Source organism: Hyalella azteca, unplaced genomic scaffold (assembly GCF_000764305.2).
Source record: "Hyalella azteca isolate HAZT.00-mixed unplaced genomic scaffold, Hazt_2.0.2 contig10310, whole genome shotgun sequence".
NCBI lineage: Eukaryota > Metazoa > Arthropoda > Malacostraca > Amphipoda > Hyalellidae > Hyalella > Hyalella azteca.
In genome coordinates, this window is record NW_025940355.1 from 310785 (window position 1) to 335358 (window position 24574).

At 35.5% G+C, this 24574-nt stretch overlaps 1 protein-coding gene across 1 annotated transcript in view; it reads left to right on the top strand.

Moving 5' to 3' along the window:
• LOC108679478 overlaps positions 1-20338 on the top strand; it is a 72048-nt gene extending 51710 nt beyond the window's left edge. Inside the window, exons 6-13 of the mRNA XM_047882376.1 lie at positions 2421-2565; positions 6629-7107; positions 9949-10105; positions 10878-11568; positions 13056-13252; positions 17256-17462; positions 18647-18792; positions 19096-20338. Of these exons, the coding sequence (XP_047738332.1) occupies positions 2421-2565; positions 6629-7107; positions 9949-10105; positions 10878-11568; positions 13056-13252; positions 17256-17462; positions 18647-18792; positions 19096-20139 (3066 nt within the window). The 3' untranslated portion in view covers positions 20140-20338. The remainder of the gene's footprint in view (positions 1-2420; positions 2566-6628; positions 7108-9948; positions 10106-10877; positions 11569-13055; positions 13253-17255; positions 17463-18646; positions 18793-19095) is intronic.
• The last annotated feature ends 4236 nt before the right edge of the window (positions 20339-24574 follow it).

A 24574-nucleotide genomic window follows, 5' to 3' on the forward strand; every position in this document is an offset into this window, starting at 1 on the left:
TTTTTTTTTTGCTTTTAAATTACCCATAGGTGCAGTGCAGATAATTGCACTGAACAGATTGAGGTGGTTGTCTGCAAAGACGAGAGCTTCTGAACCGAACGTTCTACTCCAATGGTACCGTAATAAATAATGTTAGATAATGGCGTACTTGTGGACGAAACCGCTTCCATGATTAAAGCGTTGTCTCAAACTCACATCGCTTGCACATGTCCAGGACGATCACAGACTTACAGTGTCTCTGCAGTTTACTTGCCACAATTGCAATTAATAACTATTTCGAGATTCAGTTCCGTTCGTAAATATGTTTCGCTTTATCTCTGTTTTACATACAAACACAGGGTAAAAAAAATATAACTCAGTACTCACTGCAATGAGTGACAGAGAGCGCATTTTCTCGTCGACGAAAGCGTGAAGTCACGGACGGACAGACAGACAAGTTATATGTTCAGTGTGGAGGAGCCTCCCACCAGAGTGCGACCACTGGACAATCGGACTGGGCGCTCTTAGGGAGCGCACGTTGCGAATTTTTTTGACTTGACGTGGCCACGTGGCCATTTTTTTAGCAGTTTGTTTGAATGCAAGACGACGAGACTCGACGACAGGCCCTCGTCGGCCTAATCATCTGCGTCGATTCATGCTATGCTATGCTATGCTATGCTATGCTAATATTAATTATTAATAGGATATTCTTGATGCTTTTTGCGCCAAATGCGTTGCTAAAAGTAGTTCCGAATATTTTAGTGTGCCATTTTTTCCTTCAATAGAGCCTGCAATAATTGTATTTGAAAATAAGTATCGTTATTCATATAGGATTGTTTGGTTATCCTACTGTGCTTCCAAAGATCCGTATCGTTATTTACAAAACAATTCTTCCTGAGGACATCGAATAAAATTTGCCTATAATACAATAAAATCAATTCCTTTTATAGAAAAATATGTACTGTGTAGTTTTCGACACGTCGTCAGTGGTGGTCAATTTAGTCCAGCTCCCGTAGATTTGTACAGCCACAAACAAAATTTCGTTCCACCACCAGTCTATTTGGTCCACGATCAATCGAGTCAGTCAACAACCGATTAATCTCATTTTATCTCCATCAGTCCATTTGTTCCACCATTTGTCTCTTTGGTCCACCATGCAGTAATCGATTTGAACCACCACTCGATTTGTGCTAACACCGGTCTATTTGCTCCTCTATCAGGCGATTCGGTAAACAAACAGCCGATTTGATGCACAGTCAACGACTTTATCCAGCACCACTCTATTCTTTGTATTACTAATCGATTTGTTCCACCACTATATTCGATTCCATCGCCAGTAGAGTTGGTCCACCCGAGATCCCTTCGTGGTCCACCCGAGCCAAAATCCCCTGTGGCCTTCAGAAAGAAACTAAGTCAACAAGTTTTCATCATTAGAATCAACATCGCAATCTCCTTCCTTGCCTCTATTGAGTGGAATTTGATGCCTCGGAGTAAAAATTCAGTCGTCGAGATTTACCTCCGATGACGATGAATATCAGAGGCCGGTGACTTGAGTTACTGAGACCGTGGCCTCTCTGCGGCCACGGGGCCTCATCAAGGAAAGTTATGAGGTTGTGGCCCCGAAGGACTATTCTTACACAGGCCCAGGGCCAGAGTCCTGTGGCTCATTGGAATAAAAGACTCATAGGAGAGATGAAGGAGATCTTCGTTACACTCGTCTGAAGTGGCGCTCTCTACCGGATTCGTTTTGCCATGCTACGCTTTATAGAAGCTCGACGTGCTTCTCGATCGTAACTTGTTCGTGCTTGACCCCTTACGACATAAGTTCTCGTTACGACCGATACTGTGCGACTGCCACTAGCAAAACTCCTATAAAAGTACCACAGAATGAACAAATTTTTCGCACAAGAACTGCTCGTATTCCAGGGTCCCCCGTGAAAAAATGCGCATTCTCAAAATAGGGCTGAAATTCGAGCGCCGAAAACCCTAACACAGAAATTCCCGTGTAAACCCTTAAAAATTAGTGAGGAAACACTGTCTATAACCTCATTTTGCAAGTAAATTCATTATTAAAGAGTTTAATTAAACTCACGGGGATTGCCAGTGCAATTGGTTCGGTCGAGAGTGACAACTTCTATAAGCACAAATGGGCATCTAAAACTCTACGGGTTAATTAAAATTTGAGCGAAAAGAATCAAATCAAGTGCCTCCAACTTGAGAACAAACCATCAAATGAAATCATTAAAATTGTTTACGTAGAATTGTTCAACAAAACACTCGAATATTGAACGTAATGTCTGTTAGCCTTACTAAATGTCTTCGCAATATCCTCCGCAAATACCGGCAAGGCAACGACAAAGTAAATAATTTTTCCATATTTTAAGAATTTCTCTCCATTATTTATTCATATCTTTTTAAATATATAATTATTCATGACCCAGGTGACGAACGGGGGCAACGTGAGCAGCGTGACGACGATATTGAAGCCTCGTCGTCAGGACGATGGCAGCAACGTCACCTGCATCGCTGCTAACGAAGAGCTCCCACACTCAACGATAACGACGAGCGCTGTGGTGCGCGTAGCATGTAAGTCTCTCTTGCTGAATGCTCCGAGTAAGTTACTTATCTGAGTTACTCAGATAAGTTACTCAGATAAATGAAAGGGTAATTGTCCAAATGCCATTACATTTTCTGTATTTCCTTAATACACATATTACAATTTCTGTATTTCCTTAATACACATATTACAATTTCCGTATTTCCTTAATACACATATTACAATTTCTGAATTTCCTAAATACATATAACACCATTTACGGGCCGTCCTGACCCAGTTTGGCCCTAAAAAACAATTGCTATGTCTGTAAGCTGTGAGGGCTATGGGCGACAAAGTGCATAGATATTTGGACAACATTACCCATTCAATTTTTTTAACTTCATTTACTCATAAAAATTTGTAGCCTTCTTTGGCTTCGTCTGTTTAATATTAGACGTTAAATATAGGCTTCTATGCCGTTTCATCATTAAACAAAGCTGCAAATGTTTATCATATTCGAATAACGGCAGAACCCCACTAAAGAATTTTTAAATAACAGAATTATTATAGGAGATGAATAATAACATAACTCGAGTTTCATTATACATTAATAAAATTTAGAGTCAACACTCTGCCCTCAAAAATACATCAATGTTTGCAATATTATCATCCTAGGCGCGCTATAAATAATCTATTGTCTACATGGAAGCCATAAGTTGGCGTAAAAGAATATCTGTGAGCCTAAGAATGCCTGGTAGAGCACGCACGGCCTTCAATCTTTTCGATAAAGTGAGGGAAGGAAACGAGGGAACACCGACAGGTCTGTCGTGGAGCTGCACCGGAACGCACTGATATACTTGGCAGAATCTGAATAATAATAATAATATTTTATTTTTGTTCTATAGCTTACAATATAATATTAAATATAGAACCAAACACAAATCATATAGCCCAATATACAATTAATACGGTTTCGAAGATTGTATGCTCCATGAATTTAATACCGCCCACGTACGTTGGAGCTGCAAAAAATTTTAAAAAATATTTCTGTCTAAATGTAAAAATTCTAAGCCTTTGGGCAAATTTCATTAACAATGCAAAATTATGTTATGAAATATATTATGAAAACCACTGTCTTTAAGAATATCGGTGTTTTTTATAATCGTAATAGAAAGCGATGGTGAGATTTAAAACTGAGCAAATGGTACAATTCATTGAGCATAATTTTTACTACATGAATTTGTAAACTATATAGGTATACCTTAAATGTTTTATAATGAAATGATTCCCGAATTTCGAGGACTTCGTCCTTCGTCATATATGTATACTCATTTCTCAGTAAGCGTAAGCTGTTGGCAAAAAATGACTATTTTTCATCACTAACACCTATTGTGGATTTCATACAGTGAAAAATCATCAATTCTCGGGGACAGTATCATCATTTGACAATTAGAGTCAAAAATTAAAAGGGAATTGAAAATTTTAATAGCTTATGGTATGCCAAAAATCTTACAGTATCATGGTATTCTCAGAACGCCGTTTTTAATTACCTTCCACTAGTGAACTTTATCATGCAACTTTCAGGTCTGAAAACATTCCTCAAAAATGTCTTATAGAATTTCAACGTTGCACAACAAAAACTCCAGCAATAAATGAATTGAAAATTTATTGAGTGCCAAATGGCAATTAAAAATGTTACCTAAAACATTAAGTCATTAAACATTAAGTCATTAAGTCATAAAATTTTGTGTAAATTTTGTGAAGAATAAGGTGCGGAAGAGAGCAGTACAAAACGTCTAGATTTCATAATGAAATTAGAGGCATTATTATTATTTATATTCGACTTGTCATACATTTTACAGATTTTTCATAAACCAATTGTAAAGGAGAGCGAATTAATTAAAAAAATTACATTATTGTATTTATAATGAAATAATTCTGGAGGATTTTTAAATTATTATAATTTTTTGTTTGTAGTTGAGTTTAGTACGATAAAAACGATGATGGCAAATCGGTTATTACTACACCGACGTATGCACTTTTTTATACAAAATCAATATAGAGTTTCTAGAAAACTTCAATGCACGTAAAACTACACAGAAATACAATACTGGATCTCCCAAAACGATAACAGCAGTTTGCATTTTTGATTGAGAACACAATCTTTTCAAACAGAACTAGAGACAAATGTGAAATAGAATTATTTGCTTCAGTTTCTTAGTATATGTTTGATAGTTGTTTTTTTCTAGAACTGAATGTTCACCCTTCAGATTCTTTTTTTATTTGCAATTCATTAAGTTCTGGTGCATCTAACACATTTATTTTCATTTTATTCTATTTTTTTTATTCTTGCGTAAGAGTGACTTTTTATTACATTCGCCATGTGGGCATATTTAATTGCAGAATGAAATTAGCGCAATTCTTTATTATGATGTCCAAAAATGATACTCAAGTTTTGTTTTTAATGATTAGGTAATCTAATTTAAATTTTATTGTCTATATATGTTTTTTTCAACTAAAAATACTATTTAAAACGCAAAATAGCCATTAAATACATCAACAGACGTTTTTAATTATTAAAGGGCTGTATATAATATTCGCGTTACAATTCACTATATCCAAAGTGACGACAGCATCTGATTATATTGATGATTAATTTTTTTCTATCGGATATTTAAGCGGATATATCCATACATTAAGTACCTTTTTAGCAAAGTCAACATTACTGGAAATTGAGAATCACTCGTCAAACCTTCGCGGGAATAACACAATACGAACCTCACACAAACAGCAAACTTCTGTGGGTTGTGCCATCACATTCAGCATTCATTTTGATCGCGACACACACTCATTCATTATTCATGATCGCACTCCGGATCTGTCAAATCATTTGAAAAGACGAATGGAGAACACTTACCTAAGGCGACACGAGACTCGCAAAAGTTGTGGTCAAAGCAAACTGGCAACATATCCTATAATATCAAACGCGGCATCACATACAAAAGAGATACAAACTTAGTCGCCATGTAATGTAGCTATGTTCCGAGTATCGGTATCTGTGTAAAGAACTTTCACAATTACACAGGAATTGTGTTGGGATTCAACACACAGGAACTCAAACAACCCATACAATTAATTCAATTGTATTGGATTAGTGCCAGCAAATACGAAGATATAATATAGCATCTTGACTTACATTTTTATTAAGAAAATAGGTCAAACTCTGCTGTTTGTTAGGGAATTTATTTGTTTTGAGATATAATAATTATAATTAACATATTTTATATCTAAAGCATAATTGTAAACCTGTAGCCGATGCAATTTTTTGCTGAGCTTTATTTTCAAATTAATAGTGTAAAAATCAGTGCATTACTGACAGGAGCTTTGATCATTTAAAGCATTATAACTATGTCTTTAAATATTATTGCATAGAATATGCAAATTTGATTCCCCAGCATGTATCTATAATCAACATAAGTTGTTTGAAGGATGTCTTGCGTTTACTTATAGTGAATCTTTTATAAGATGAACAAACAATTTCATTCTAAATCCTCTGACGTCATAGCCTCCGCTCCGTAAGAGCTCTTATTTTCTGATAAATTTAAGAATAACTTGTTGTCGTAAAGGTTTCAAAATGTTTATTTCATTTTAGCGAACATAATTAATATTTTAATTCAACAGAAACTAAAACGAAGAAAATGTTTCTCTCAGCATTAATTAATGGAATTAATTAATCCGCGAATTAAGGAATTAATTACAAATCAAACAGTGCCAAACAAATTCTAAATAATATGGGTTGTGAGTCATACAAAATTTTATTAATTGAGTTAAATAGCTATGAATGCCTGTATTATTTTCATTGTAACACCTTTATTGATTTCTATACAACATAAAACAGGAATATTTCAAAATGCCAACCTATTTAATTACGTTCGTAAATAATTAGAGCACTGACTTACATACAGCACGCATGAAATCTAGTGGCAATATGAACATAAAACCTCTATTAATATTTATTATATTCATTAGCTATTTCAATACTGTAAAAATATTAGTCTATCTTCATAAATGAATTGCTTCTTCTGAAATTAACCTTAAATTTTCTATTTTCAGACCCTCCAACCGTGAAAATTATTTTCAGCTCCCACTTTGACCAACCCAATTCAAAACACACGCATCAACAAGCGTATGGAAGCCGCAAACGAATACACCAAAAATCACAACAACCATACCGGGAAATCTCAAAGACACACTCAGCACATCAAACAGACTCGGAAACCAACTACGAGCAATCAGAAGTAAAGCTAACACAGAAGAAAGAAGGGCTCCAAACGCAGACAGAAATACACATGGAAGACTCAGAAGTCCCGCGAAAATATACAGAGATGTACCCGGAGTTGCGTCAGAGTGAGACGGATGTGGTAAATACACCGACTGAGCTGCGGCAGACACACCCAGAACTTCATCCGCCGTCCCGACACGGGGACCAGCGGGTGTATAAGATACATCACCTGACGGAGGGCCAGACCGCTGAGCTCACTTGCGTGGTGGACGCCATGCCTCCAGCGTCCTACGTCATCTGGACGAAAGAGGTAACGGTAACGGGAGATAAAAGACAAGTGACGTGATGGTTAGTATGTCACCTGGACGAAAGAGGTAACGGTAACGGGAGATAATAGACAAATGATGTGATGGTTAATACGTCTCCTGGACGAAAGAGGTGATGGTAACGGGAGATAATAGACAAATGATGTGATTCCCGTTACCATTACCTGGACGAAAGAGGTAATGGTAACGGGAAATAATAGAAAAATGACGTGATGGTTAGTACGTCAACTGGACGAAAGAGGTAATGGTAACGGGAATTAATGGACAAGTGGCGTTATGGTTAGTACGTCTCCTGGACGAAAGAGGTGATGTAACTGGAGATAATAGACAAGTGACGTCATGGTTAGTACGTCACCTGGACGAAAGAGGTGATGGTAACTGCCTAACGGGAAATAATAGACAAATGACGTGATGGTTAGTACGTCACCTGGACGAAAGAAGTGATGGTAACGGGAAATAATGGACAAATGACGCATTGGCTAGGCAATTGAGAAAATAACATGCAGTCAAAAGTGAAAGAAATTGCAATGGTGACTGATAGAAACATAGAAAAAAGTAATAGTCATGAAAAGTAATAGACAGAAGAGCTAATGGTTACGAGAAATTATATAATAAATAAGAAATCCTAGTGAGAAGTATTAGGTAAAGGAGGTAACTGTTTCGAGATGCAATAGACCAAAGAGGTATTGGTCAACAGAAAAATAATAGACTACAAAGTTAATGATCATGAAGAGTACATATACAATGAAGGTAATGATCATAAAATTAAAAGACAGAAGGTAATGATCCCGAGAAGTCACAGAAAAAAAGTAATGGCGCATACTTCGCTGTCCTGAGTGATCTTCATCTGAAGATGATATAATTTTATCAAGAAGTCATTCATGCAAACTCGCTATGGAATCTTCCAGAATTTCAATACAAATCTTCAGAATTCTGCTTCGAGAAGCGCAAAACGTTTTTACCGTTATTGTTTAACGTAAAGTAAACACAAAATTTCTTGCGCATTCTCATCAAATACATAATCGAATAAACCATTAGAGCTCGCAGTATCCGGACGATAATCATAATAGAAGTTTGCAGTCAGATGCATATAAAAAAGGATTCAAAATTAATTTCTCAGACTTTTCGAGCTTTACTGTTCATAATAACCAATTTATTAATATGAAGTAAACCAGAACATTTTCATTAATTTGAACTTCTGTGTTGAATATGTAGTTAGAAATGAAATGTAAATACAGTGCTTTTAAAGAGTTGCGTGAATATGTACTCCACTGGCCTTATGATAATGAGAAGTGTTTCATCATAGTAAAGTGATTCAAATTGTAATAATTTTCTTTATTTACGCTTGTCCAGCACCAAATCTCATTTATTGGACGGATAGATACCTCCATTTGAAGTTTTATTGCTGCATTTGAAGTATTTTTGGGCGGGCAAAAGAGTTTGATTAACGAAATATGAATTGCTGGTTTGATGCCACAAAATAGTTGGTGAATGTCTGTCGGGTTGTGACCAGTTAAAAATCTCATTTATTGGACGGATAGATACCTCCATTTGAAGTTTTATTGCTGCATTTGAAGTATTTTTGGGCGGGCAAAAGAGTTTGATTAACGAAGTATGAATTGCTGGTTTGATGCCACAAAATAGTTGGTGAATGTCTGTCGGGTTGTGACCAGTTAGTTAGAATCTTTCCAGACACTCATAAGTTTGTTATTTTTAATTTAATGTTTAAATTTTTTCCAACTTGTCATGGTTTCGTTATTACTTCTATGCCTTGAAATGATGAATATCTTATATCTAAATTCCAGAAAATATTAGTTGCTTGATGCAACTATGCACTATTGTGCTCGCCATGTCCGTCTGTCTGTCTGTCCGTCCGTCCGTCTGTCCGTCTGTGCATGCAACATTTTTCATTGATAATTTAATTCAAACGCAAATATGTTAATAATGTAAAGATAGCGAAACATATGTTAATAACTTTTTCAAAAAGTTTTCAGATTTCAATGAATACATGCGAATAAATATGAAAAAATATAACTCAGTATTCACTGCAGTGAGTGACAGAGAGCGCATTTTTTCGTCGACGAAAACTTGAGGTCACGGAGGGGACGGACAGACGGACTGGTCAGACAGACAGATGGACATGGCGAGCATAATATAGTGCATTTTTTTCCGTAAATGAGAAAATTCGCTAACAAGTAACACTTAACAACAATATTCTCGATTCGCAACAATTAAAAAATATATCTTCAACTTAATGTTAGTCACTTGTATGAAAACTTAGTGGAGCTAGGAATCAATTTGAATTTTGGCTATTGTAAATTTGTTATGAAAAGCCCAATGTTATATTAACATTAAGTAAACCGCCTGGTTCCAGCAAAAAAAAATAATAAAATAGAAGACATTTCATTTTGCTCCATCTACAACACACCTCCGCCTACAACAGCTTTAGTAAACATTAATTAACGTTCTATTACAATAACTCATGCATAAATTATTATTCAACGAGCTTTGTTCCACTTCCAAATTACCGACGTACAATTTAATGTTTTTTTTAAGATTAATGCTTCTTAATATACAATAATTCAGCCTTCTTATTAATTATCACTATCATTTGCTCTCATTTGTTACCTCATTTTTTGAAATATTTTATATTCTTTACGATTCCTGATGAAAAAGTTTACCTTCATTTCAGCTCGCAATTCGCGTCAAAATTATTATAATTCTCTTTTAAGAAATTTTTGTGTGCTTCTTTTCATATTCGTATTTTCGCTTGGGGGAATAATGGTGATTAAAATTAATCTAAGCAAAATTCCTTCGGTGTCCAGGACATTCCTTTGACCAGCCACACGTCGGGCTTCCTAATAGCGGACCGGACGTTGACGTTGAGTGACGTTGGCCCGCGACACTCCGGTCGCTTCGTCTGCATTGCCACCAATGACGTGGGCAGAGGGGCCAGCGACCCTCTATTACTGTCCGTGTCATGTGAGTGTCTGTCGATCAAACTCTGTCAGTAATATATTTATTGTCTTTAACTTGATCCAGTGCTCGGTCAGTTATATATTTATTGGCTTTAACTTGATCCAGTGCGCGGTCAGTAATATATTTATTGTCTTTAACTTGAACCAGTGCTCGGTCAGTAATATATTTATTGTCTTTAACTCGATCCAGTGCTCGGTCAGTAATATATTTATTGTCTTTAACTTGATCCAGTGCGCGGAACTTGATCCAGTGCTCGGTCAGTTATATATTTATTGTCTATAACTTGATCCAGTGCACGGTCAGTAATATATTTATTGTCTTTAACTTGATCCAGTGCTCGGTCATTTATATATTTATTGTCTTTAACTTGATCCAGTGCTCGGTCAGTAATAAATCTGCTGTCTTCAACTTGATCCACGCTTGACATCACTAAAGAAGTTTGCTATTAATATAGACTAAAGGTTTGGATAGCGCCCATTGGCCGTTGATAAAATGTAATCAATTATGTAAATATCTGAACAGAATGAGAGAATTTTGCTTCATGGTATGATCGTTTGATACCTGACATGTATGTTATGTCTTTCTATTAATACCTTACCAACCCAATATAATATGTCTTTCTATTATTATATTAATTATTAATATAATATATCTTTCTATTAATAAGTTACCCACCCAATTTTCCGTAACGGAGAAGAATTAGGAACTCTCCTTAAACCGGAAATCTTTACGGTTATTTCAGAGGGAATAACACGTGTATATTCTTATCGTTCAGACGCTCCTCGCTGCTTGGCAGGCCATGAGAGCGTCATTCAGACAGCAGTTCCTGGCGAGACAGCGTCTTTGACGTGCCACGTGTCGGCATTTCCATTCAAGCCACTAAATATTCAATGGAATATTCTACACGATGACGGCACCGAAACCTATCTTCGGGAGCGAGAAATTGATGAGCCTGATAAGGAGAACTTGCTCCATATTTCTTCGAGAAAAACGTTCGTTAGAACCGATTCCGGAGAATTGAGGTTCATGAGAGAAATGAAAAACAATCGAACTCAGCCAATGAAATCATTGAAAGAATCGAAAGTTTCGACCACAAACGTCGTTTCTCCTCAAACATCTCACGTATTTAACCAGAATCAACTGCCTGAGAGGAAAGACGTTTTAAAAATTGTTCTGAATTTCACTAGTGACTCTATTGTAGTTCTGTGCCGCGGTAAGAATTCGGTCGGTGTTCAAATGGAGCCGTGTCGCATAGAGCTCCGACAAGCCGAAGTTCCGCCACTGTCTTTACTGACAGCCCATGAAGCCGAGTCACCGAAGAGCTTCGTAAACTGCTCAACCACCGCATTATTTGCCACTGGGAGCTTCGAAGTGACGTGCCAGATGGATGGAGAGGCAAAACGCTCCTTGCGTTCATTTGTCTTGCTCGGGTGGAGAAACCATTCGCTGGTGGTCAACGCTTCCAGGTAAGGGAAATGCAAAGCAGACCAGATTTATAGAGCAGTTCCTGGCCGATGGAGAAGAAGGGTTATTGGATGGCTTTAGATGCAGTTTGGATCGTTTCCTAGAATAGATCAAGATTGTGAATTTATACTGTTATTGCCCAGTTCCTAAAACTGCATGCAAACCTTACAAAAATTGAGAAAAAATATGGTCGTGACGGAGAATAAATAATTCGGGAAATAATTTCAATTTTTTATAAATGTTTCTTCCATAGAGTCTTCCAGCCATACAGCGTAGAGAAGTAGAATAAAAGCAAATCGTAGGATCAAACAGTTCAAGTTCAGGCTAGAGAGAATCGGGCAACACGAGTTGAATGATAATTTCGAATAACGAAACTGTTTAATGTTCACGAACAACCTACGACCGCAGCTTGAATAATTGTCATATCACACAATACTTTTTTACCTCACAAAATCGTTTGTATGTTTCATTCGTACCAGCCATAGTAGGTTGAAAGGCTCATCTTGTTGACTCTAATCAGCTTACGAAACGGTACAGTCATATTGTTCGAGTGACGCAATTGAATTCAAATTAACCTCTAACATGAGTTCATTCATTTTCAGCAAGACCGTAACAAGAGTCATGAAAAATGAATCAGAGTCTTCTTTGAACTACTCGATCTTCATCTAAAAATTTCATTTTTAACCTGATGCTAAGAAGCGTATGCAGTTTGTTCAGAAAAACTCGCTTACATTTCTTTATAACTTCAACGAAAGGCAAAAAGCTGAAAATTATTTTTATTTTTTTTTTTATTAAGATCAAAGCACTCGTTATTTGATGAAAAAAAGTGAGGGCAAAATTCAACGCATTTTTTTCGATCCGCTGTGCACTGTTATTTACTTTTCTTATGATTGACTTCGATGGCAATGTGACTTAAAAACAGACACTTTTTATTTCCAACAGGTTGTCAGAAATTTTATATCACAAATCTCTGGAATTCTCAATGTAAGTGCATTGTAATGCAGCAGCGTTTCTTTTCGTTGTCTTGACTTTCTGAAGCATTTCATAATAGAAAAGTCTTAACGAGGTAATGTAAAATTAGATCTCTTCGTCAGATTTAATTTTTTCTTTCCATGCCAGCTTATTCTTTTTAAATTTCAAACAAGAAAGAATGGGAGCATTTCATGAACATTGGAATCAAAATTCATTTCTACGTCGGTAAACTTAAATCATCGTCGGGATTTCTGTTGCACAAAAATCTTGGATATTTTTTATTTCACTACACTATAACTATTGTTTGCACAATATCACTAATTACACAATATTATTGTAATATTTGCAATTATCATTTACACAACACTGCAAAGTATTAATTTTACACATTCAATATACTGGGACAAGCAACGGATTCCGTTACCAAAAACCTAAAAAAATTTTAATACTATTCTAGTAAAATTTTGCAAATAAAGTCTACCGACCTTAGTTCAAAGAGCATTTTTTCCTCTCTTAGTCCAACTCTCCACTGGAAGCCGAGCATACTTGGCTTGGATAACGTGGAGCTTGGAAGTTTACACTGGTCCGTGATTGGTCGAAACTTGACTACGAGTGTCGATTTTGCTGTGCAATTCGTACAGAATGCGGACCCTGTGGGACAACCCATGCATGTGATGCCTGGGACTGTGAAGGATCATAACAAACAAGTGAAAGGTGAGAAAGGCTAAATGATGTTTTAAAGACATTTATAATTTCTTTTATTAAAACTGATATGTGTTGAATAATAATTACTAAGCAATAATAATAGTGACTAAGTTTAAAAAATAAGTTTGTGTAAGCACTTAAACTGATGTGTTTATTGCAAAGTGCATTTGTGAAGATGTTCTTCGAATCATTTATTTTCTATGTGACATGTATTTTGATGCGTTTCTACCACATATGTTTTTTACGCGGTCGAATAATGAAATGCAAAAAATCCTAGTCAAGAGTGGGTGAAAAAAAATAAAACCCTATAAAATCAAAATTGGAAAGAAATAATCCCAATAAAACGGGAAAACCCAATTTCCGCAACAAAATCCAGGAAAATCCAAGGCAATGACGCCAATCCCAAAAAGTGGAAAAGTTTAAAAAAAAAAATGTAGTTCCCGAAATCGTAATGGGAACGCAATATTGGTTATAACAATCATGATAGTGATCAAAATATATTTGTTATGACCTTTATCCACAATTTTACTTCCATCAATCGTTTCAGTGTATGAATACAACAAATTCAATATAACCTATCTAAATCCGTTTTAGAAGACTACCTCCATGTTTGCGAGTCGCGAGTGTCGGTCATGCCTTTCACATTCGCCCGTGCAGGCTTTGCTTTTCAGTATCTAAGAAAAAGTTTACCGAAGTTTCTCTCCTTTGATATTTCCAAGCAAAGGAAAGAGTTTGCGGCGTTCTGAAGTTGGGGTGTTTGCTTCTTTTACTGCCATCGTTATAGAAGGGCCAACGATGTTTTCAACGAAAAAAAGGTTTCATCCATTAAATCTGCTGTTTAAAATCACCCTAAAGGCGACCATCAATAACGAGACTCAGTTGAAATAACTTGAACTTTGGCGCTCGTCTTCAAATAACGGAATAAATTCTTATTTACTCACTAGAGTTCCAGTTTACGTTAGCAAAGCTGTTCTTCAAAGTGACTTTCTTTAAAACATTAAAATCTTTACGTGTGACGCTTCATTGAAGAAGTTTGCATCAGCACTGAGCTCTAAATGCTGAGAGCTTCATTGCTATCGAAGGCTTCTTTCTAACATTGCTTTTTATTTCCCATTTAACTTGTTGATCACTAGCAATTTGCATGATGGTTTATACTTTTATGTTCAAAAAAGCGAAAGCACTGAACCTCGGTCTATTGGTGAAGTTTCTAATGTCTACAGTGTAAATTAAGAATTTTAGTTTAATGAAGAGTAATTTTCTTGCTGGTTTAAATTGATGAACTTCAAATTCATGAACTCGCTGACATTAAGTTGCCAGAGCAAACACTTGACTACAGCTTGTAAAGTTGTATATAAAATGTAAATGGATGAAAATTCAACCAAACACTTAAGTATTCCCAAAAGATTCAAACTCATTTTGTGTTAAAATTTAAGTTGCCTTTGAAATAATGCTAAATAAGTTCTTATGAAGTGAGTAAGATTTCTTTTCCTTTGTAAGATAGTCTATTCAACAAGTCTGCTATAAAATAGCAGACTTGTTGAATAAACTTTCATTGCAATTCACTGTTAAAAATGTCTTTGTCAAGACTGACTAAGTCTTTGTCAAGACTGACTAACTGTCTCTGTCAAAAATATCTTTGTCAAGACTGACTAACTAAGATAGTCACTGTGGTGCCGCTTTAAGTCATTTTCTTCATACTATTCAGCTTAATTAAAGAAGTTTTGTAAACATTCATGTACCATACTCAGCGCCAACTACTGACTTTGTCTTTAGTTATAATTACAAAAATTCCTATTAATAGCTGGCCATGAAAAATATCATGCTTAAAATATACAAGCAGAAGCAGATCGATAACCCAGTCTCCAACTTCAAGAGAGGAAAATTGCTCTAAAAGGGAAAACGGAAATTAATTTTTTCTAATCTTGAGGTCACAATGATTTGTTCGTCAAGTAATCTGGAAAGTTTTAATGTCCCATGGGGAAGTTTGATCCGCTCGTGACTTCGAAATCAATTATCATTTTACCTTCAGAAGAACGAGTTCCGTATTTCCGCGAAGTACAACTATTGTTTGTCTACTCGTGAAAATCTTAGGCCATTGAAAATCATTTGTGCAATTTATTATACATGCGCAAGACGTAGTTGATTATATTAGATAGAATAAATTTGACATAATAATTTAAGCCAGGGATATATGACATCACTTTAAGTGGTTGGTAGGTATAGTTTGAACTTTTTGGTAAATTAGAAGTATAAGCAGGACATTAATATTAAAGTTCCATTTGATCGATAATGCATTACATTTTCAATCTGTAGCTCTCCGTGCGAGCAGAACCCATGGGATATGTGAAATTTTTCTACTAAATATCATATACGACACCTTTAATATCCTAAGCCAGTATTTAAAAATGAATATTTCACTAAACGCGTACAATTATTTTACGTTATCCCCCCGTTATTTCTTCGAAAATATCCCGGGAAGAACCGACTATGCAGACCTTTTTATTTCATTGCAATAATGTCCATATATTATATATATAATTTATTTCCGGTCATGTTCCCTTTAAATTAACTTCCTCGTTGTGGTGCTTAGTCTGCGTAATGCTGCGCGGTGAATAAGTAATTCGCACCAGCTTTTCCGATTTCCCGTTTGCAGCAAGAGTTGGAATATGGACTGAGAAATGAATTCATATTTACATCATATTTCATTCAAAATAAGGCCTGAGACTCCTCAATCCTAATTATAGCGTATGAAATTGTAAAATTATTGTCTAGGCGCTTCTGATTTATTCAATTATATTTATTAATAAATTTATACGAAAAGTCTCCGGACTCCAATCAAAGATTTCAGTACTATACAATTATTCAAGACCTTCAAAGTTGACAAACGTCTGATAGCCATGTTCGCGTTGTTCAAAATTACAGAATTTTGAATAATTACAGTCGTAGCACGTGTCTATTTCTTATATTATTTTAAAGCTGTAATTAACATTTGGCTCCTTTTACACCTGTGTTGCAAAGACACAGGTGTTGTTGTAACTACATGAAACTATGAACTTTAATTAGACAGGTATCAGTCAGGAACACTCTATCTTATAATAGGAAAAACAGTTTTTCAAGTTTCATTCATTTCTAGTTTGATTTTGGAGAAAATTTTCTTTACAGTGTATCAATATTTTATTAACTTCTACTGAAGCTTTAGCGATTGGAAATTCTGTCGGAAATAAATTATAACTCGGCTGTAACTTTGTGCGATTTCGATTCTAACAAAAATTTTCGATTACAGGAAAACGAAATTATTTTTATTCGAAAACACGGATTACACAAAATTGTTTCAAAAACCCGGAAGTTTTATCTCTAATTTTGAATTCATCATGACATCTACTTTCAAACGCATGTGTACGTAATCTCACTGCATTGATCTATTTGAGAGTTTCCATAAAATGTCCCCATTAAAATGACTTCAATCAATCTAGACTTCCCTTGGAAAAATATTCTACGCAAATGAAATATCAGAACAATTCTTAGAAAAAATACAAATGAAATTATTGACATTTCTATCCCTTCAAAATATTTCAAACAATTTGCATCCATTTAGTTCAAGGTTTGATGACCTCCAGGTGAAAAAGATCCTTTCATGGAAAAATTTATATTTCCATTCATTCTTTCAATTATAATGATCGCTCCGGCTTTAAATGGTCAATTAGGATACAATATAATATTGACTAATCAAATAATTATCATGAATTTATGTAGGTCGTATTGTTCATTCTGCTCAATGTAAGGAAATTTTAACCGAATTCGCTCCTGAATTTATTTTAAAATCATTCATAATTGATATCTGCGTCTGGCCAATCGCTGATAGATCATAATTCAGTTATATATTCTCTTTATCATAGTTTCTTATATACTCTGTTTTTTAATAATTCATTCTAAATATTCAATCTATCATAATTCAATTAGATGCTCTTTTTATCAAATGTTTTCAAATACAATATTTGAAATGTTTCATGAGGCGTGTTCATGACATGGTCGTGGTGGCGGTGGACCTTACTAGCCGTCGTGTGCGTGGTGTTACTGACGCTTCTAAGCCTCGGAGCTGCAGCGGCGACCGCAGTGCGACGACGCAAAGCGCGGAGACTCTGCAGAGACACCCACTCCTGCGTCGCCCTCACACACGACACAGCCAGCCACACTGCCGTTGATACTGAGCACGATTCAGGTACTTTGAAATATTGTTTATTGTTGTTTTAATCGCTGCCATTAATACTGCGAATGATTCAGGTACTTTGAAATATTGTTTATTGTTGTTGTAATCGCTGCCATAGATACCGCGAATGATTCAGGTACTTTAAAATCTTTTTTTATTGTTGCTATAATCGCTGCCATAGATACTGCGAACGATTCAGGTATATTGAATAAACGAGTTTTTCATTGAATTTATAATGACTTAATTTTTAAGTTACCCATTTTGAAAATGAGTACAATTGGCGCACACTTTATTTTACGAGTCGCATGATAATTCAACTAATTAGTGGATAACGAAATGCATCTGAGCTCATTCACTTACAACACGAGCAGTGCTATCAAAGTGTTATGTGTCGTCATCAATAATCTATCACAATTATATATTAAAAATACATCAGTTTCCTATTATAACAGAACGTCAATTAAGTTTCTAAATAGAGAATTAAAGGGCACCAATTGGGCAAAGGTTTAATAATTGCAGTCGTCAATAATTAATTCTCCTTCAATTAAGCATCATTAATGTAGGAGCGTTCTTTAATAATACAACAGTGAGGCTTCAGTATGTTATATATATTACATTATATTTAATGCATGACCCAAATTATATGACTCAACGCTTACATGCATATTTCAAAGTTTCTAAGTTCGAAAACGAGTATTAAATTTGACAGAAAAATATATTTATAAATATTTTGATCTGATTTTTTATTGATTATCTCTTTAATGCCATAGAATATTAAAAAAAATCGTTTCTAATGTTGCCGGGTTTTTCACGAATTAAACGTAAAAAAAACTTAAAATTTTACATGTAACGAAATTAGCCTTCGTTATTTCTGAATGCTTTTTTCATATTTGATCAAACATTCGACATTTTGAATGCCCGATAATTCTATGAGTTGTCAAGAGAAAAATATAATTGGGATTTCAAAATGCTTTGAAGATAGATTTCTAGATTTTTAAACGTTACTTTTCATATTTGATCAGTACAACACATTTTTAACACCCGATTCACCTCTGAGTTGTCCACAGGTAAAAATAAGTGGGGATGTCAAAGTACTTTAAACATAGACTTCGTTGTTTTTGAACGTTACTTTTAATATTTGATCAAACATAACACATTCGGAATGCTTAAAAAACCTTCGGGTTGTTTGCATACAGGGGGATCTACAGTCAAGTTAATAAACGACTCGGCGCCAACGGTGACGTCACCAACCAAAGGGATCCTTAAATCCATTTCGTCGAATCCTCATTCTGCCACGAACTCAAATGAAGCCAATAACGCGCCTTCAGTCACTGGAAAATTGGTGAGTGTGGACAGCGCTCTCAAAAAAAAAGTCGAGAGTTTCTATCAGACTTTCGTTTTCTCGATATACGGAGTAAATTGATGTCTGAATTCATCAAAAGACTTTTAATTAACGTGGGCTGTTAGGAGAAATTCATAGCATAAAAAGCATGAGGGATAGTTTTTACATTGATGGTTAGTGAGAAAAACAATATCAATAAACTATTTAGACTTGAGAGCTTCGAGACAGGTGATATTTTGCTTAGAGTTATAGATAATGTTTTTGGAACGCTTCGAGATATTTTGCAAGTATTTATTCACCCAGATTGACGCTCGGCTGCAACCTCCTACAACATCAGAAACATCGGAGACGATGGCCGCTATGTGGCGTCCTCCACATATCCTGAGTGCTTCCAGAAAACACGAAGGGCTGGAACTTCAAGAAACTTCCTTGAACTATTCCCTGGAAACTGGTCCCTCAAAATCTGTTTCACTGCTCACCGGCTCATCACACATGCATTCTTTACCTAGAAATTTCAATCAAAAGACCGTGAAGTTTGCTCCATCTGATGAAAGCCAATGTACCGGAACGGGTGATAACGAAAACAGAGAAGTCCACGAGTCTACACTGCTTTGTTCCAGACATCACTCGGTTAGTTACGATCATCTCCCAACGGTGACTGGTTTGATAGAAGCAACTAATGTCATAACCAAAAATCCGTGTTTTTCGACGCTGCAAAGAACAAATTCAGTTCCTAGAAATTGTGTACAATACCCTCTGTGTGAGGTGTGCCACCCTCGTGAGGGCTGCACAAGTTTTCCGCTGCCATTTCCTTCACCTTTGATTCCGGAGGACAATTCGCACTGTCATTCCAGGCCCATGCCAAATTACTCCTCGACTTCCATGAAGAGTTACGGAGCCAGCGAGAAGACGCTGCTGCCGTGCAACTCTTGTAGACCTCCTAGGAAGCCTGCGAGATCTCCTGATGACATCGCTTCCAATGCAATGAATGCATGGACCAGCAGTGAAATCAAATCTATCGTAGAGCTAAATGATGTTTTAGCTACAAACAATGTAGAAGCAGGTTCATCGTTCACCTTAGGAGCACCGTGCACTTTCAGTTCGCCAATATTTAGTAGTGTTCACACCTCATTAGCATCGACTTTGATTATTGACCGAGTAGGCACAGTTATTGCTGCTTCATGTCCTGACCAAGATCCAACAAATTCTTGTATGCTGCAACCCATTGTTGTGCCAAATCAATGTGATTCTATAACTAATACCTCGTCATTTAATGTTGATAATGAACCAAAAGAAGATTTAAATATAATTCCTCCTCCTTCACAATTCGAAAGGCAAGATCAATGACGTTAGTAGCTAATGTTCTATTTTTCTTCTATTTCAATTGTGACTTCTTACTGTTCGCTTTATTCTATTCAATGTCCGATGTGATCTCTATCTGTAATTAACTTTACGATATCAGTGGATGTTTTCTTCGTTATCAAGATGCATATCGCGTCTATTTTGTGATGTATGACCTCTTTGTACTAACTTAACGCGCAGTAAACGGTTTATAATAACATCGTTCATCTTAATTGCACCTTCTAATGCGCCGCTTTAAACGAGAGGGGCCTTGACGCCATTCTCCGGCTAATTCTTCAGAGAAATTTTAAAAGCGGACTATTTTAACTTAGCTTAATTAAAGAATATAAAAATTCAATCATAGCATTGTTCAAAATGAACAATGATTCAAAATGAACAACGATTTTTCATACAATTTCACATTGAAGAGCAGATGAAAGCAAAAAATATATGGATGTAGGAATATTGGTTTTCTCCAACTCAAATGAAATTTTCTATTATATGAATGAATAGAAACAATTCTGAGATTCGTTCTAAAAAAGTAAAACGTCATCTCAATTCCTAAGTTAATCTTTAATCTAATTTAATAGTATGAGCCTTCTTCTTAAGAGCTGCGACGAGCGACTTAAGCTGAAAAATGATATCTGGAAGCCCAATTCATCTGAAAAGATATCGCAGTGAGTGGTGGCTGAGCTTTCATTCTTCAAATTAATTTCGATAACTGGCCTGCAGTTCTGAGATTAAATATAATTAAAAATTTATAATTTATGGCTTGGCCCGAGTAGACGCTCATCTACTGAGAAAAAGATACCGTTTCGATAAGTAAGTCTCAATATTTCAAATTTACGGACTGAAATATATTCATAACTAGTTAGTTCTTTGGAATATAACTATTAATTGTCTATCAGTCAAAATATCAATTGGCAAAACTTTTCGCTTATTCTAGGAGTTGTGTGGGAAATTTCCCACCGTTTGTTGATTTTCTATTGTTAAGCTTGTATTTGAATAAAGTGTTGGGGTAGTATTAAGATAATTTGGGGTAATTTAGATTACGTAATTTGGGATGGTTAACTTCTTAAGAGCTGCGACGAGCGACTTAAGCTGAAAAATGATATCTGGAAGCCCAATTCATCTGAAAAGATATCGCAGTGAGTGGTGGCTGAGCTATTATTCTCCAAATTAATTTCGATAATTGGCCTGCAGTTCTGAGATTAAATATAATTAAAAATTTATAATTTATGGCTTGGCCCGAGTAGACGCTCATCTACTGAGAAAAAGATACCGTTTCGATAAGTAAGTCTCAATATTTCAAATTTACGGACTGAAATATATTCGTAATAAGTTAGTTCTTTGGAATATAACTATTAATTATCTATCAGTCAAACGGTCAATTGTCAAAACTTTTCGCTTATTGTAGGAGTTGCGCTTATTTTTCAAATGATATCTAAACAAATTCATGCAGTGAAAATTTATGTCGCCGATTGAACGAATGAAATAACGATGTAAACTAAAAATTATCTGTCCTTTAAAACTAGTAGCCGGTCGATTCAACAGGGTACAAAATAATTCATCCATTTTGTCGACTTGGAGACAAAATCAATAGCCATTATTCATGTTACGTTGGCATTCATGATACATCGACCTTCATGGTACGTCAACATTCATGGTGCTGCGAAATTTCTTGCCATTCAACACTTATGGTACATCTACAGTACATTCATCATTCATCGGCAAATTACATACTACTCATGGTAACCATTTGCATGTTGAATGAATGAATATATGCGCGGAGTGAATCTCCGTTTTTCGATGCATTTTTTTCGAAGTTAAATGATGTAACCTGATCAATAAAACTTGAGAGAATTAGACAAAATTACCTAAACTATTACAGTAACCGCACGGAAATGGAATTTCTGCCCGATGATCTCTCCGCTAAGTGTATCACCGAAACTAAATCCTTAACAGTATTTTGGATTGTGTTGATCCACAAGAAAACTAAAGAGAAATATCGTAATCAATATATGTTTTGAATTTAAAATGTTCAATTCATAATACGTATATGTAGGATGAAAGTTTCATAACACGAGTGTCATCACAATATAGTATGTATTTTAATATTCTAATATGATTTTACAAGGAGAAAGCGTACTTTATTTTTACTATTCTATTTACTTTACTTTACTATTCATACCATTTACTGTTACTTTACTACTCATCTAGCTTCTACCACAAAAGCTAAAATATATTCGTATTTAGCAGCAAAAATTCTTGTATAATGAAAGGCATTTCAGCGGGAATCAACATCGGCTGGTGCTACTGTTCAAATAAAAATTATTCATGCTAATACAAATCTACGAGTCACAGTGATTTGCATTAAATTATCGAATTTACGATTGCCAGTCATCGTAACAAAAAATCTTGTCTGGTCATTCAATAATACTTTTATTCAGTGGAGTTTTTGACATTGTAAATATTGAGATAGAAAGTTCTGTACATTACTATATTCAAGAAAGCTTGGTTTATAAAAATAACAGCACATTCAGAGCATATTATTCGATTTGCACATAATATAACAGTGCATACAAATGTGAAACATTGGGTCTATAAAAACTATAAACACCTAAGCTGACAGTTTTTAAGCACTAAGCTGACAGTATTTCCTTAAAATAAATTAAATGAAAAAATTGTAACAGAGCCATCTTGCACTTCTAGTATTGGTAGGTATTCAGCAGTATTCATTCAACTATACAGGGATACCATGTAACAGAGTCATCTTGCACTTCTAGTATTGGTAGGTATCCAGCAGTATTCATTTAACTATACAGGGATACCATGTAACAGAGCCATCTTGCACTTCTAGTATTGCAGAGTCATCTTGCACTTCTAGTATTGGTAGGTATTCAGCAGTATTCATTCAACTATACAGGGATACCATGAAACAGAGCCATCTTGCACTTCTAGTATTGGTAGGTATCCAGCAGTATTCATTTAACTATACAGGGATACCATAAGCACTGTCTCTTATACACATCTAGATGTGTATAAGAGACAGGCTCGTGNGGTACCCGAAATTCTTCGAAAATATAAAATTATCGTGAACTTGTTCCTGACTACGATTTTTTGTTAAAACTTCTAAGAGTATTTTGAGATTGCTTTTACTTCACAACTCTATTAATTTGACCCTTTCTACTGTAAGAGGTTACTTTTTTGCGCAACCTCTTATATGAATGGTAATTAAGTAAGACTTGAGGGTTGGTCCAGTTGTAGCGTGATCCGAGAATATTGAGGAACAGCGTAAATGATTATTTAGTTATATTCATATCTTTATAGAAAACGTTTCGGAGTCCAGCTCCATCGTCAGTTCGTAGAATCTAGAACATACATAGAAAGTAACAAGTTAATACAATTGAAAGTACAAAACACAATTAGAACCCAAATTTACAAGTAATAGGGCATAAAAACCTATCTATTCACAATTTCAAGGGGATAGGAGCTCACAGCTGAATTTAAACTGGACCTAAGCTTAAAAATGTACAATGATTCTAAGATACGCAAATCTGAAGTCTTTGCTTTTAAATTTTTAGTCAACTTGCGATTTAAGCAAATAAGTGACATTAATACTTTAGTTATATTCAGGATAAAAGTTCAGTTTACAGCTTAGGATGACCAAAGTTTGTAAGTTGGAGCTTCAATATTCATGTCTTTGTCGTCCAGTTGAAATACAGATATGTCTAGAGTATAGACGCTTGGTCGTTTTTACTCAGACGTTAATTTAGGGTTACTGTCCTGGTTGACATGGACAGGAACAAAGGCCGGGGTATACCGTCAGCGTCCTCTCCCAAGACTGAAGTTAATCCCTCGAGACAGAGCTTATATAGCTTCGCTATTTGACGTCACCAATGCCGTGACTTGATAAACAGGGAAAGCGAACATGGAAATGTTTATGAACATATTGCAATGAAGGAGATTATCTTTCAACAAGGAAAATATCAATGATCAAAATTTCCAGGGACTAATGGTATTAACATTGTCACCTTGCACTACTTTTGCTTTGCTGGCGAATAGAAACAAGTTGTCTATGCAGTTCTGTTACACCATTTAAATCCAGCTAGGTTGCTCAATATTTACCCTGTAGACCTGCCCACTACATAATGCAGCCCTGCTTAGTTATCAAATATCTCAATAATCGAGGGTTATGTAGGAAATGACGAGCTAAGATTAAATTTTCCTTCGTTAAACGTAAAATAAGTCCGAAAATCACGTCAAAATCCCTAAGACCCAAGACCAATGCTTGACTGTAGGTTGTTAGCATCTGATTTTTGTCCTCCTTTCTAATGAAAATTCTAAGAAAAAGCCCCAGAGCAGCGACAGTCATGACAACGCTCTGACAGCAGTCAGCGGGAGATAGATTCTTCGTTCTCTTTCGGTGAAGCCGGTTGAT